The sequence below is a fragment of the Typopeltis vanoorti genome, chromosome 6 (genome assembly GCF_054136105.1).
Source record: "Typopeltis vanoorti isolate ZY-2024b chromosome 6, IOZ_Tvanoo_1.0, whole genome shotgun sequence".
Taxonomy (NCBI): Eukaryota; Metazoa; Arthropoda; class Arachnida; order Uropygi; family Thelyphonidae; genus Typopeltis; species Typopeltis vanoorti.
Genome location: NC_143554.1, coordinates 10,952,404 through 10,969,501, shown reverse-complemented (window position 1 = coordinate 10,969,501; position 17,098 = coordinate 10,952,404). Strand labels below are relative to the sequence as shown.

The 17,098-nt window shown below is 34.1% G+C and overlaps 1 protein-coding gene across 1 annotated transcript in view; it reads left to right on the top strand.

The window, feature by feature from the left end:
* Nucleotides 1-16,849, top strand: part of LOC150105281 (progranulin-like) — a 35,038-nt gene extending 18,189 nt beyond the window's left edge. The window contains exon 3 of the mRNA XM_090394064.1: nucleotides 12,006-16,849. Within this exon, the coding sequence (XP_090250190.1) occupies nucleotides 12,006-12,709 (704 nt within the window). The 3' untranslated portion in view covers nucleotides 12,710-16,849. The remainder of the gene's footprint in view (nucleotides 1-12,005) is intronic.
* The last annotated feature ends 249 nt before the right edge of the window (nucleotides 16,850-17,098 follow it).

Genomic DNA, 17,098 nt, shown 5'->3' with positions numbered 1-17,098 from the left:
TTCAGCTACTTAAATTCTAGTTGCATCTTTTTTTCTCTATATCCAACTTTCTGACGCATATAGCATTGTTGGAACTGACATGATTTATAAAATTTTAATTGTGTTTTCTTCCTTGTTTTGCCCTTCTATTGTTCATCTTATAGTACTGCAGATTGCTTGAAATTGTGGCGGTGTAACTTATTGTCTTTATCATTATCTATATCAAATATTATGTCACATCCTAAATATTGAAAATGTGTTTCTTGTTCTAGAGTTTGGTTTTCAATTACTATTTTTGTTCTTATGGGATATTTACCCCAGAATGCCATAGTTTTCTTTAATGAGATTTGTAAATTGCATTCACTAGTTAATTGCTGTAGATGGTGAATGGATCTCTGTAGATCATCTTCTGATTTTTGTATAATCACTTGATCATCTGCAAAAAGTATTGTGTTGATTGTTGTATGTTGATTGATGTTTATTCCTGGGTTTACTACAGATTTCCATTTCCTTATTAGATCATGTATATATTAAATAAGGTAGAAGAAAGGCTACATCCTTGTTGGCTTCCTGATTAGTTTCTATTTCTTCTGCTATGTATTTAGTGATATTTATGATTGCAGCCGTCTTGTTATATAGGCTCTTAATTGCATTTAATAACTGTTCTGGATAGCCTCAGTCTTATATTATATTCCATAGTTCTTTTTCTGTTAATTTGGTCAAAGGCTTCTTTATAATCTATGAATGCTAGGTTAGTCTGTAAATTAAATTCTTGTCTTTTTTCTATGAATAGTTTTAGTGTGAATACATCATTAATGCAACTTCTACCCTTCCTAAATCCAGCCTGTTTTAACAAACAATACATATTATAACAAACAAATTATAACATATTATAATAAACAATAACAAACTATCAGCAATAGTGGCAAGTCTTTTGTTTAAACTTTTACTATATAATTTATATGCTGTATTTAATAAGGTAATACCTATGTAATTTTCACATGAACTTCTATTTCCCTTTTTAAAAACTGATATTATTTTAGCCTTTTTCCAAAAAGGCTAAAATAATAATATCCTATTTTTTGTTGTTGATAAAGCTTCCAATTCCATCATCTCCAATACAATCTATTTCTTCATTACTTGCATTTTTATTTTCTATTTCTTTGCTACTGAGGGTTGGATTTATACCATAATTGTTTGTAATGCTGTATCCATTGTTTTTTCTGAAATTCCTGAAATTTCTGCTACATCTTTCTCTGATTTATTCAAAAGTTTCATTAATTTATAAGCAATGTTCTGGTAGCCATGTAGATCATTTTCAGTATTATTACTAATAAATCTATCCCAAGAATCTCTGTGAGCTTTTCTTACAATGTTCCTTTTATTTCTATAAGCTTCTAGTGATTCTGGTGTTTGTTTCTGCAAGTGTAGGTTGTAAGATTTTTGTTTTTCTTCTATACTTGTTGTATTTCATCATTCCTAATTTTCAGTTCTTTTTTTCTTTTGGTCTTTGTTTTTTGTCCCACGGACCTCTTCTGCTGTTTGTTTTATTAATTTGCTTATATTTATCCATTCTTCATTTATGTCAGAAGAAACGAATTTGAAATGAGTACTGAGTTAATCGATTTTGATATAGATTTCTAATACTATACTCCTGGAGTAGGTAAGTTTTGTAGTTTCTTGCTACATTTTTCTGTTCTTTAGATTGTGTTTTTTGTGGTTTTCATTTTGCTTGTATTGCTATTTTTGAGACTACCAAATAATGATCTGAATATATATCATTACCTGTACAACAGTGTTTCCTCTCATATAATTTCCTATATCATTAATATACAATTAAATAGAAGTGGTCTGAGTCTAGAGTCCTGCAGCACATTGCTAATCACAAGCATTCTCCTGGACTGTAGCTGTCCATAAACTATTCTCTGATATAAAAAGTGAGTAAATTACTGAAGCATGACCTGCCCTTCACAAAACCATGCCCCCACTCTTATAGTATTTTATTCCTATTCCACCCAGTCCTGAAATTTGTCTTTAATCAAGTTCTCCAATACCTAGAGACCATTACTCCTGTGTTGCTGAACTGGTGAACGATTTTTTATCTCAATCTTGGAGTATCCTTTATGCAATGGAACTATTTTCTCCTCCTTCCAATCTCTTGGGACTTGCCAAGGTGCTAAGACAAAAAATCTGGTTGAAGGCACTATCAATTCCATGGTACATCCTCATAACAGGCGAGCTAATATATCATATTAGCTTGCCTGCCCTTTGAATTTATCTGTATTCAAATCAAAGTTTTATAATTTCATATGCACCTCTATTTCACATACTTGTACAGGTATCCCTTGCTTAAAGTGGGATTTGATTAGCACGGTGAAATTAATTGCGGCAATCCCTTGATATACTCGGCAAGAGTTTTGATTAACACGCCTTTAACCCTGTGGAGATCGCAGCTGATCTGACAGATACATGCAAAATGTTTAATATAAATATTCTTACACAATTCAGTGTGTAGCTTGGAGGTCATGAGTAGCTGTGCATTCATATGTCACGAGTGATATTCCACACTGTTTTTTGCTGTCAGTTTGGTTTAACACATGTTATGTAAAAGTTTGTGATATTTGACAATAAATTGTATCTGAGAGATACCGTGACCTCCGATGTCAGTATAGTATGGTTTAGTTGTTGTTTCTTTGTTCAATAATTTCTAGATTGTAACTGAAAATAAATAAACCATCATGTATTACTGAAATAGAGAGCCTAAGGCTTATTTATCATACATCTCCTCTAGGAGATGTGCTTTACATTATGGAAAATACTAAGGAAAGTGATCTGGAGCTTACTCCACCTTTACTACGAGTTGCCCATAAGGTTGCTTATGCTTACATCTTCCGAAACTTTCAGTTTCTATATATTCGGCATGAAACTCTTGTAGTTTCTATATTCGGATATGAAATAATGTTGGATTCAATATTCACTTAATTTGTACCATCATGTATTATATTTGCAGTGCTTTTTCTTTATGTTTTATTGCATTTTAGCACATACTAGTAATGAATGTATCTCTCAGATATACCGCGACCTACGCTGCAATTTTTATTGCTGCGAGCTCTGCAGGGCTACATTTACCACGCAAAAACATGCAAGCCTCATAGCGTGAGCACGATGACGTCATTCCTCCTACGCATTATTAATACAGTTATTGATCATGACAAATTGTAATTTTTACCATTGATTATTAGATTTGATTAATGCGATTTTGATATATGCAGTAACATCGAGGGATTAATTAACCGTGCTAATCAAGGGATACCTGTATTTCCACATCAGCTCCTGTCACATCTGTTTCTGCAATATCTTCATCTGTATGATACACTTGTGTCGTGACCTGTTCTCTTTCTCTTTTGACGTTCGAATCTGCCATCTTGCTATAAGTCACTTTTATCAAATAAAGGAAAACTAATTGCAAATTAATCACTGATCTAAGGGTAGAGAAATTTCTATTATACTGCACCACTCTATCCTTAGATAAGTCTATATGAATTAGTAAGATTAATTCAAAATTAGTTAGCAGTCTTTTCATTCAATCAGGCCGATGGTATTTGTTTTCTTTCTTTCTGGGATTCCCGCTAGATTCGAGTCTTTGTGAACGGTGCAGTAAAAAGAAATTCAGGCAAACACAATATTTAAATTAACAAACAAAATATTTAATATACGGTTGTTTGACAAATACATAAATTCCACTTCTAAATATGACAAACCAGTCAAGTTAGCACATCAAGTCAAGTCATTCATATTAATCCAATCTTTCAAACTTTCTCAAACAAATTCACAGTTTCAGAATCACAAAGTTTCTTTACTCATATTATTACAATAGAATTTCTTATTTAATCAGTTTCCATGTATCTCTCAGCTACACTCTATGATTAACTCATAACAGGCACTAACCACGGCAGATATTATTTCAATGTGACTATATTTTCAACTCTCAGCCTCGATGATATACTACAGTTAATGTTAGAAACAGCGCAACGGAACTAATACTTAAATCTTCATACACCGAGATAAACTAATATGACTGTCCTTACCAGAAATAATCTTCAGTACTTCCAATATTTTGTGAGCACACCTTCAAATTATATTTATTACACTTGCGAAACACATTTATAAGAATTCTCCAAGGTTATAACTAAAACATTATTAATCGCTCTTTATAACTCCAGACAACAACTATAGGGTACATTAATTATTCTTGTTTATCACTCATCAACTAGTTAACTCCGTACAATTCCTTTTATGGTGGTATAGAAATAAGTCGTAATTCTAGACTGACTGGATTTATTCAGAATTCTTCATTGAATGTCCAGTTCTCTAAATTATCCGATTACGGTATTAATTTCCTTTTATTACCACTGCTGATTTTGCTTTCAGCCAACTATAAGATTCACTTATAAAAAAAAATCCGCTCAACTCCTACCCTTAAGAACCTTTTATTTACTTCTACTTCTCTAGTTTACCTGCTTGCTACCTTTTAGTTCCAAAATTCCATTCCGACTCTCTTACTAGGTATATATTTTCTCTTCTTATTCTGCCCACGCTCCCTTCACTCGTGCTCGCTTACTTCACGTGTGTCTATGACAACCGATAAACGTAAACATTCTCGCAAATGTTACATTAGGCTATACAACTACATTGAGTTATTACATAACATTAAGCTTTCACAAAACAGGAATAAATTAGAATATTTGCTTTTCAATAAATGCATAGTTAAATTACAAATATAAGTCCTTACAATATTAACATAACAATAAATAAAATAGCTTAATAATATTTAATACAGAATCTATTTACCATTAACACATTTCTTTGATTAAGCAATTAAATATTTGACATAATTAAGGTAGTTATATGATATCAATTATAATTTGTTATTTACATTAAATAATATTTACAAATATAGTTCTTGTGATGGAAAATCATGTTGGATTCTGAATCAAATAACATTTATTCTATTTTCTACATAATTAGAATCCAACACTTGCAAAGTGGTCAGTCACACAGTAATTAAATTATTTCTTCTACTTCGGTCATCTTCTACCTTCAGCATTCATCAGAATTATTTTGTAATCATTCTCCCTTTTAGTTTCCACATATCAAAAGAATTCTTTGGTATTACCTTTGTTTTGCACAGACAATTTCCTTTCATACTCTATTCTCATTTATGGTTCTTCTTATGATGATCATTCCCTTCACAATTTTTTTTTTCAATTTTTTGTAGCTCTTACATAATGGTACTACTTATCCATACATTATGAAATTTATGGAAACAACTACCATGTTAGAATAAAACTTTAGTTTAATATAAACCAAAATAAACACTCGATGTTTCTACTTTCGCATTAAGGTCATCTGGAGTATATCATCATCATCAAATTCCTGCCATGTACCCTCAAGTGGTGTACAGGATATGATAGTACTACATGAAAAAAATTACATTATTATTAATTTCCTAACTACAATTTTCTTCCAAATCAGTCTGTTACTTGTCAAGACTCCAACATTATCAGATCTTATATTTCTATCGTCTAAAGCACTTTGTACCGTATCAATCCACCTATATCTTGGCCTTCTTCTGGGTCGTTTTGCTGCCAACCTGGCAGAGAACACTTGTTTTGCTAATCTTTCCTTTCCCATTCTATTTAAGTGACCATACCATCTGAGATTAGCTCTGCTAATGCATTCCTGGATGCTGACAATGTTAAGTATTTTCCTAACATCCTCGTTTTTAATATGATATTGCCATTGATGCCATCTGTTCACGCCTATAATCTTTCTCAGGACTCTCATATCTGTGGTCTCTAGTCTTTGGTCAAGTGTTTTACTTCTGACCCAGCTCTCAGATCCATAAGTTAAAATTAGTTTGAACACAGTCTTGTATACAGCTAATTTAGTGTTCCGACTAATTTCTCTCTTATTCCATATGAATTTATTCAATTGACTTCCCACCGCTGCACTACAATCTACATGGCATGCTAAAGTTACTGACCAACCATTACAACTATTGGCCTGACCTCTGACAAGAAAAAAAAACTCTTACTACATCAAAGCTAGAGTCCTATTATTATTATCTATTATGTTACAAAATTAAATTAAGCCAGAGAGCAACTTGTTTACAAAAATAAAAAATTAATAAATAATAAATAAAAAATTACTGTTGTGTGTTCTTTATATAGGAGGTGAAATGACCTACCAACAACTTGAATAACCTACCAACTAATTTCTTGGCTAGGTGATATAAAGAACACACAACACTTTATAAACAAAATTAAAAACATAACACTTGGCAAAGATGATTTATTAGTCAGTTTTGACATTTCTGCTCTTTTCACAAATGTCCCAATCAGTGACAAAATTCTTCTTCTCCTACAGAACAAATTTCCACTGGACATTATGGCTCTCTTTGTCCATGTACTACATTCCAGTTACTTCATCATCATCAAATTCCTGCCATGTGCGCCCTCAAGGGGTGTACAGGATATGATAGTACTACATGAAAAATTTACATCATTACTAACTTCCTATCTACAATTTTCCTCCAAATTAGTCTGTTATTTGTCAAGACTCCAACATTACCAGATCTTATATTTCTATCGTCTAAGGCACTTTGTATCAATCCACCTATATCTTGGTCTTCCTCTGGGTCGTTTTGCTGCCAACCTGGCAGAGAACACTTGTTTTGCTAATCTTTCCTCGCCCATTCTGCTTAAGTGACCATACCACCTGAGATTAGCTCTGCTAACGCATTCCTGGATGCTGACAATATCAAGTTCTTTCCTAATATCCTCGTTTTTAATATGATATTGCCATTGATGCCATCTGTTCACACCACTAATCTTTCTCAGGACTCTCATATCCGCAGTCTCTGGTCTTTGGTCGTGTTTTACTTCTGACCCAGCTCTCAGATCCATAAGTTAAAACAGGTTTGAACTGTCTTGTATACAGCTAATTTAGTGTCCAACTAATTTCTCTGTTATTCCATATGAATTTATTCAATTGACTTCCCACCATACCAGCTTTGCTGATTCTGTTGTCAATTTCTATATTTAATTTACCATCTTCACTAAAAATCATGCCTAAGTAGCTGAAATGTTTTACTTGTTCCACAGGTTCTCCATTCACAACACAGTTGACATTTTCAATGATTCTGCTTATTTTCATTGTCTTTGTCTTTTTAATGCTGATACCATATCAATTACAACAGTTATTCAGTTTAGTCAGGTAATCTTGCAAACTTGTAGCAGATTTATTTAGAAGTATAACATCGTCCACATAAAGCAAAGAGCTGACATTAACATCTCCAATTCTGATATCATGTTTAATACCACTTTCCTTCCAGTTACTTTGTGTGGCAAAATAAATTTTACCTACAAAAAGAAGCTATGGCCATGGGCTCACCTCTGTCCCTCCCAATTGCTAACTTTTATATGGAAGCTTTTGAGCAACGTGCTCTTGATTCCTTTACTCTAAAACCTACAGTTTAGCTTAGATATGTTGACAATGTTTTCGTTATCTGGCTCACATGGCCACCAAACTTTAAACTTGTTCCTTAGCTACCTGAACAAACAACATTAGCACATACAATTTACTATTGAAATTGAAAATCAGAACTTGCTCCCTTTCCTGGATACACTAGTCGCACACCTTCCCTCAGGCTGTCTAGCCTTCACTGTTTACTGCAAACCTACACATACTGTCCAATACATACATGCTAACTCACATCACCACCCTTTGCAAAAATTTGGAGTCATTAACACCCTCAAAAACGGTGCTATAGCAATTTGCTCTAATGAATAAACTCTTAACAAGCATAAAAAATTATTAGCAATACACTTATAAATAATTGCTATAGCAAAAATACTATTAATAAAGTTTTTCATAAAACTTCTTCAAAAAAAAAAATAACATAGATTACAATAAAATCATAGCTATCCCATACATTAAAGGGTTATCAGAAAAAATTAATAGAATTTTACACCGTTATAATCTTAATGCCACTTTTAAACCACCTCATCATCTCATCATCTTCCTTATACCCTCTTTTACCTTGCGGTGTCGAGGGTCCATTGATCATCGTCCATTGACAATCTTTAAAATTAAAAAAACATATTCAGCTCCTCTAAGGATCCTCTCCCTCCATTGGCACATCCTGGAGTTTACTGCATCTATTGCACTTGTAACTTACCTTATATTGGGGAAACTGGACGTATTATCCCTATCCATAAAAAAAGAGCACAAAGAACACATTAAATTTATTTTGGTGAAGAAGGCCTCAGATCACACTGTTAGCACCCTACACCAAATTGAGTGGAAAAGTACTTGCTCGTTACATCATACAAAAACCTGGTATGAACAGAAATTTAAAGAAGCTGTGAAATTTTGATTAACTACCCTAATCATAACAATAAAAATCCCAAGAATTTGGATGGCACACATTCAGCTCACTTAATTTCCGGCAAACCCTGATTTTAGGACTCGAAGCAATTTTTCAGCTTTTATTGGCCACTATACATACTGGTTGACTGTAATTTATATGGATACTTATGTAAGTAATTTTTTATTTTTATTTATTATTTATTAATTTTTCCTTTTTGTAAATATGTTGCTCTCCAACTTAATTTAATTTTGTAACATAATAGATAATAATAATAATAGGACTCTAGCTTTGATGTAATAAGGTTTTTTTTTTTTCTTGCCAGAGGTCAGGCCAATAGTTGTAACGGTTGGTTAGTAACTTTAGCATGCCATGTAGATTGTAGTGCAGCTTGTTTCTTTGTATATATGTGTATACGCCAGATATACCTTAATGTGAAAGTCGTAACGTCGAGTGTTTATTTTGTTTATATTAAATTAAAGTTTTACTCTAACACAGTAGTTGTTTTCATAAGTTTTATAATGTATTCTAATCACTGTGTAAGTATGAAGGAAAAAGATACTACTTATCCATTTAATTCCCAGTTGATTTATCCTCCTGACTCTGGATATGCAATCTGAACATCCAATTCTTGCAATTTTTTATTCTGTGGCATTCCAAGCAGTTTCCTGAGTTTGTCATAATTACCAACTCTGTAATTTCACATAAATACTCTTAACTGCTCCACATGTTTAGCCACTTCCCAGGTCAAGACCTTTTGATCACTCTCCCTAGTTGGCAGCATAGTGATCATCACAGTTATAAATAAATCTCTGATTATTTGACCCGCACTTCCAGAACCCTCTTACTTTCCATTATGTGCTGCCTGAGGTGATTATTCCATAATTATTCTTCATAAATTTCATTTCCTTTTGCCCATATGTCCTTTCCTCCTTCCAATCTGTGTTCTTATAGTTGAAGCTCCTTTCTCCTATAATAATTGCTCACCCTCTATTCTCACTGGTAAATAAGCACCAGCATTGTGCTTATTTACCAGTGCATATAATCCACATCATCATTTGCATCCCCTGCCCTATAGCAGGAACATGCTATATATTTTTTGTCCTACTGGCTTCTATTTTACACCAGATATCCTCAAATGTGCTGCCTTTATTGACCTATTGAACTTCTACTGTTTCTTATTGCATTCATCTGATGTTATCAGCAATACCTCTCCCTCGTCCTGTTCTCTTTATCTCCCTTGAAAATACTATACCCTTGCATCCTGTCCTACTAGCTATATCATAGCCTTATACTTTGTATTAACTATTCTGTTCTGATTGGTTACCTGCAGAACTACATTCAACATTATTTATTCTCACACTCACTTGCTTCATTGCCTGCATGTCTGCGCATGCACACACACACCTTCATCTGTCTCTCTTTCTCCCTCCTCAGTAACTCGAGTTAGTTTTGCTGATTTTGCACATCCATTTTCACTCCATTCAGCAGCACTTTTTTCCAGACACCATATCCATTCAAGTGAAAAACATCATCCTGTATAAGTCCTTTTATCCATAAAGTGTACATCATTCTTCCTGCACAACCTATACATTCACTCATTTGCAGTCAATGCCATCCTTCTCAACTCACCTCTGTTATACCATGCCGATATATCATGTCCTCCCTCATACCATACTTTTCTCCCTTCATAACATTTTTACTTACCAAAATGATCAACTCGTTCACTTTCTGCATCCTAACAGCCTCACTAGTTATCAATTTTTGTACCTGAGAAGCATGCTCTCTCAACAAGCACTCTTTTTATCGTGGACTTGCCATACAAAATTCTCTCCTTACTCGTCTTCCTTAGATTTCTCTTCCATTACATCTTTTCCTTCTTTCTTTTTCTTCACAGTTATACTACTCACTAAACATTTCTGCAATATCTCAGGCTCATACTTCATCCTGTGTAGGATTCCACTTAAGTATACTCTCTCTCTCTCTCGCATTACAACTAACTCTTCATTCCTGACATCACGGATGTCAATTTTGTGCTGGTCAAGTTTACTCCCTATCTCATTCCTATTCTCCATCTCTCCATTACCTGCATTATTAATGCAGGTAATGGAGAGATGGAGAATAGCTATGCTAGCAGTATGAATCTGACTTGATTCATACTGCTAGCATTTGCTCTCCTGTACACTCTGTACCTACCCTGTAAATTTGAAACCACAAGACAACAGTATGAAGAACAAACAGCCATGGTGCCCACCTTTATATATAGGACCTCCTTTTGCTGCACTGACTGCAGAAATCCTATGGGGCATACTTTCCACAAGCATATGATATCAGTTAATGGGAACTTTGGACCATTCTTCCTGTAGGCTTGTAATAAGGTCCCTGTACTGCTGTGGGACAGATGTCCATTGACCTCACCCGATGCTCCAGTTCACTGAGATCAGGTCTCTGTGGAGGCCAGTCAGGTGTGGTGATGTTCGTGTCCACTCCGCTACAGCAGCAGCCTTATGATGCGGTGCATTGTCTTTCTGAAAGAGACAACGGCCATTTCCTTGTCATTGCCATTTCCATTGCATTGTCCAAGGCCAAATCAGGAAAAACAGGATCATATGTACTATCACACTGCCATTTCCATATTTCATAGTTGGGGTTACACACTCTGGTAAGAGACATTTGCCAAGCATCCACTACACTCATCTATCTGCTCAGCAGAGGGTGTAGCATGATTTGTCACTTCATAATACAGCTTTCCAAACTTTCATGTTCAACTGTACATGCTCTTCACACCATTGAAGATGATGATGCATTTTGCATGCTGCATATTGTGCTACCATGGAAACCTCAGTTTTCAATGTTTTTTTGCAGATTTGTGTTGAAGTTGATGCCTGGAACTCTGAATTCAATGTGTTGGCTGATGAATTGTAGTTTTTACATATCATCCTTCATAGCACCCTACAGTCATGTTCAGTTAGTGTAGTTGGTCGTCCGCACTTCTGTCTCAGTATGGTGTCACTGATTGTTGATTTGGGGTGGCCCAATTTGTCAACAGTTTGCCGAACTTGTCAACAGATTGTCATTGTAGCCAATTTGTCAACACATGAGCTACAATGACATCCTATTGCAATGCCTCTTTCAAAACTCCTTCAATTTATACTGGCTACAAACATACAGCTTGTTATATGGCATAATGCATCTTGCCTGTGGGGGGAATCCATTGACTTCTTTCCAAGCAGTGTATTACATATTCACCACACCACACTGCATGATTTTTTTTTTTTTTTCCAGAGTGCACTAATTATGATCTTCTACCAGATGCCAGCTATTTCCTACCCAGTATCAACTTAACTTTCAGATACAATGCTAATGAAGTTCTTTTTTCTGAACTTTCCTATTCATTACACTAGTGTATTCTAGATTAAGTAACATCTTGTGGATGAGGAGATTACTGTAGAAAAATATTTTTTTAAAAACTTTGCATTCTTTCACTGAATATACTGTAGCATTAATTCTTTACTTTATTTTTAAAATTCTCAGCAATGTGATGGAAAAGTAATTCATTATTTCTTAATTTTTTTTGCTTGTTTGTTTGTTTTAGGGTTCACTTGTTGTGCACTGGAAAGTGGTGGATATGGGTGCTGTCCACTTCCTAATGCAGTGTGTTGTTCTGATGGTATGCATTGTTGTCCAGGTGGGTATATTTGTGATTCCATTTCAGGTACATGCTACCAAAAGGTGGAAGATACAGATTTGATTCCTCTTCGTCCACAAGGAAATTTGACTGCAGTAATCTGTCCTGGAGGTCGGTATCAGTGTCCTGATTATAATACCTGTTGTTATCAGGGTTCTGGTAGATATGGCTGTTGTCCCATTCCAAATGCAGTTTGCTGTTCAGGAGGCCTACATTGCTGTCCTCCTCATACATATTGTGATAGTGTATATTACCGCTGTATATCACTAGATTCCATGGTTGCTTCACCTGCATTACCCAGCAAAACAAAAACTGGAAGCAACAAATTTTCAGAAGTAGGTAATGAAATTGAAACTGAACATCCATATACAGAGGATGTACTTTGTCCTGAAAGTGAGGAAAAGTGTCCAGCCGGAAATACATGCTGTCGATTGCCTAATGGTGATTGGGGTTGCTGTCCAACAATTAATGCTACATGTTGTGATGATCACATACATTGTTGTCCAGAAGATACATTTTGTGACACAAAAACTCAAAAATGCAGCAAAGGTGATGTATCAATTCCTTGGGTTGAGAAAAAGCCATCAATTTCCATATCAAATTTTAATTAAGTGTGCTGTTATTTTTTCTTTTATAATGAATATTCTATTTTATTTCATGTGTATAATTGTATATATTCTAGTATATTGTATTGCAGATGCACATCTGTTTTGTAGCTATAGAAAGTTGTACGGAGCAATTACTTGTCAATCATGATAAACTGGATATTTTATAAAAATACTCATGTGAAGTACAAAAATAAAACTAATCAAGTGCTATACTATATTGCCATATACAAGATTACAGTTGGCTCTTGCTGCTCGTAGATGCCACAGAAATAGTTTGTTATAGTGGATAGTTTGCCTTAGTGAGTTTCTTTTAATATACCATCTACCTATGAGACTTTGATCTGGATTTTCCAGTAGTTTGTCATAAGCAAGTTTGTTATAGTATTGTTTTGCTATAGTGAGAGTTAAATGTATTTGAACAAGTAGCAGCTACTTGTGTTTTTTGTTACCTGATGCATCTTCAGACTTAGGTGTTCCTTTACAATGTAACATCTTTGGCATGCTTGCATAGCTCTATCCATTTCTCAAACATAAAACAGGCAGCTTTGAAAATGTTTTGCATCAGGAAGCAGCAGTGATTCCTTAGCTTCTGTTGGAACTAAATTTGTATTCTCACAGAACCTATTTAAACATCAATAGCAATGCTCAGAATTGGAATGAGGTTAGGACTGTGTTGTACAAGTTCCATAGGTGTTTTATCATCATTGGCTGCCAGCATCTTCATCCATGTATGTTTCTGTGCATTGTCATGGAGCAAAAACTGTGTTTCATCTTAAATTCTGGTCAGATATCTGAATTTTATACCATTAATGAATTATGGTATAATCATCTGGAATTCATCCTTCTGAACTATGCAGTGTAGCCATTGCAAGACTTTTATACCTCCATACTTGAGCATTTCTGGCTGAATATCATCTACTTCCTCTCTCTGACTTTTCAATTTCAGGCTTTGGATGGCTTTTTCTACTTCAAGTATAGATATGTATTCCTGATTGCATGCCTGTTGAGTGTTTCTTACCCTGTGCCATCACTGCTTGTTTCATTTAGCAATTTTTTGAATTAATTGCTCTCTACATCAAGGATATCTTTTTCTCCAGTTTTCATGTCACCTTTATCATCTCTAATTCCTTTTACAGCACTCTTTCCTCCATTTCTGAGCTTTTTCAACAGCCTCCAGAATATTTTGCCATCTTCCTGATATTTATTTTCTATGTTCTTACCAAAGTCTTCCCATGACTTTTGTTTAGCTAGTTTTACACAGTGCTTTACTTTCTTATATTTTTCTCTGTATTCTTTAACAGCACAAGCTGACTTACTTGCCATATGCTTTCTTCTTTTCCTTGACTGCCTCTTTAACTTCCTGAATTTACCATGGAGTTCTGATTTTTCTATCCTTACAGACAACTTCACCACATGCTTCCCTGGCTGAATCAATGTTTTCTTCAAGGTTTGGTTCTTGTTTTCGAACTCTTTCATTTTTTCTTCAATGATGTTTGTGTATTTGAGTCTGCTGTTCACCTATGAAAGCTGCTCAACTCTGATTCATTTTAAAACTTTCTTAAGCACTCTTCGTTTAAATATGAAATTCAGTTTTATCCTGCTCAAAACTAGATAGTGATCACTTCCTATTTCAAATCTTCTGTATAGCCGTGTGTTCTGAACAGTGTTCAGTGGGAAAGCATCACTGTCAACAATAACATAGTCAGTGAGGCTTTTCTTATTTCTTGCATCTTCTTTCCACGTGGATTTGTGCACATTTTTATGTTGGGACATGCTGTTAGTAATATATAATCCATATCCTGAATAGAAATTCAGCAGGCATTTACCATTATCATTAGCCTTGCACTTTTTTTCAAATTTTCCCTAAAAAACATTTCTATATGTCTGATAATCATTTCCTAGTGTGCTGCTGTTTACATCTCCAACAAGGACCAACTGTTCCATTTTCATTGTGCCAGCTGCCTTCACTAATGCCTCAAAAAATTCCTCCATTTCGTCTTCTTTGTTTTAGTCTGCCTATTATGTCATTCTGGTATTTATCCAATTCGTCTGCTAGTTCCATTAAAAGTAGCTTAAAAGTACTAGTGCAAAATGAAAGAAGAAACTACTTTTGCAGATGAAAGTTCTTCCTTTCTGTTGTAAATGTTACAATGTTGATTATGAAAAAAAAAGTTATGGAGACTACTGCTGTGTTGCATTAATTACTTTATTTTATTTTAATTACTCAACATTTCAATCTTCATACTAAGGTTGTTATCTGGAGTACATGTATGGAATGCAATAAAACTACATCTGACCACAACACACTACAGCATTACTAATGTGGCCAACTGCTGATCCTAGCCTGATCTCTTCTGGAAAAAACTACATTGGTGGTTAATTTGATGAGATTCACTAAGGTTAATTACCTAGAGAACTGCTATTTTTTGATGGCTGAAGAACATTCTATCCTAAGCATATAGGAATTTCATTATCAACCAGTTTGGTTTGAAAAGCACTCTGGCTTAATGATAGCAGGATTTTGTAATTCTTATTTCTTCTGATCTTGTTGGTGGAGTGAATAGTGTGTTCACTCTCCAATCAACAGGCTGTGGATTCATATCACACTGGGCGTGTGTGTGTGTGTGTGTGTGTGTGTGTGTGTGTGTGTGTGTGTGTGTGTGTGTGTGTGTGTGTGTGTGTGTGTGTGTGAGAGAGAGAGAGAGAGAATATCTTTAGATGATAAATGACTTCTTGGAGACCAGAAGTGGCATGAAATAGTTCAGTCTCAAGAGTTGCAGGATTTCTGGATTATCAGATTCTGCTATCTGGCTTATTTCTTAGTCCACTTACAGTAGTTATTACTATAGATTTATAACATTTCATGGTGGGATTCACATCTGTGCTCTTGTTTTTGTGTACTTGTATTCTCATTTTGGCATCTGTATCCACACCTTATGTATTTAGAAACAGCTTTGTGCATAGTGTTTTGCTGTTGGAAATTATTGGTTTACAGCTATAGCCAGCTTTCATTTATTTTTAATATTTGGTTGTGAAATGGTTATGACTATATCATTTGAGTTCATCCTAATTAAATGGATTAAGTACTGTTGTTTGAAATCTTTATTACATTTGGTTAATCTCTTTAGTTTCCTTTGAGATGAATTGCATTAAAGTTGGATGGCTATTTGAGATTACAAAAGTCAGATTTGAGCCATTCATGTTTTAGATATCTTTTGGCTTAATTTCTGTTAAGGTTGGGGACAGTTTGATTAATGTCTCACAGGCTTCTCTAAAGCTGCATTTATACCATGTATTAGTATGATAGGATTTGGTACCTTTTCAGTCAGTTCCATTGAAGATATTCAGAAAATTTATTAGAAAGATCTGATTTCCCATATTTATTAAATCTGTATCATTTGTGTTCTTTTTGCATTAATCATTGTAAAGCAAGTTACAAATGGACTCTAAGGTTCCCTTTCTTCGTTAGCCCACACAAAATTAAACAAGGATTCCCTTCCTCTTTAATATTGTGGAGATTTTAAATGTTTTTGGAGGTCTAAATTGTAGAAAATATTCCTACTGATGATGGAAATTAACTTTTTAACAAAACAAAAAGTACATGTACAGAATGAAATGAAACGACTACTACTGATTCATTGAATATCTATTTGTAAGTGTATGAATGCACCTTACTAATAGAAGACGTTATTGCATTGTCAATATACTTTTGCTTATTAGACTAGTTACTGTTATTTTAGAAGTAAACGGTCACATTCGGATTTACTTTAGGGTCTTAATTATAAAAATGTTGTCATCTTGAGGGAAATTTTATGAAGGTGACAACTTCAGTATAACACTACCATTTCATCTAGTTCAGGTAATATATTTACAAAAAAAGTTGCATTTTAAAAGCATTTATATGTCACATTTTGAATAATTTGTAAAACACATTTTAAGAAGTTTTTGCTGTATTGAAATGATATATGGTGTATTTTAGTAATAAAGAAAATATGTAAAATATTGCCAAAATAAATTTTCAAAATCTAAAAATTAGTGATGTGACTTTGTAACTCTCAGACCTGGTGTGTGAGTTTACTTTTCAGTGTTCAGAAATTTTATTCAGATATAGAAAAATAAAAATCAAACTATTACTAAAAATAATTTTTGTTGAAGTGAATGAATTTGAGTTGAATGTGAATTTTTTCCTGTTATTCAGATCTTCATCAGCACTTTGGTAATAGACATTGTGTTCAGGTGGGAGAAAAGCATATTTAGAAAAAAATCATGTCCTACAATATTCTGTCAGACTTGCTACCTAGAATGCTACATTGGCTATACATAAGGAAGAGAGAAGCTGTCTTGTTAAATAAAACTCAATGTAATAAATACAAAAAGCCAAGTGTTTTCTTT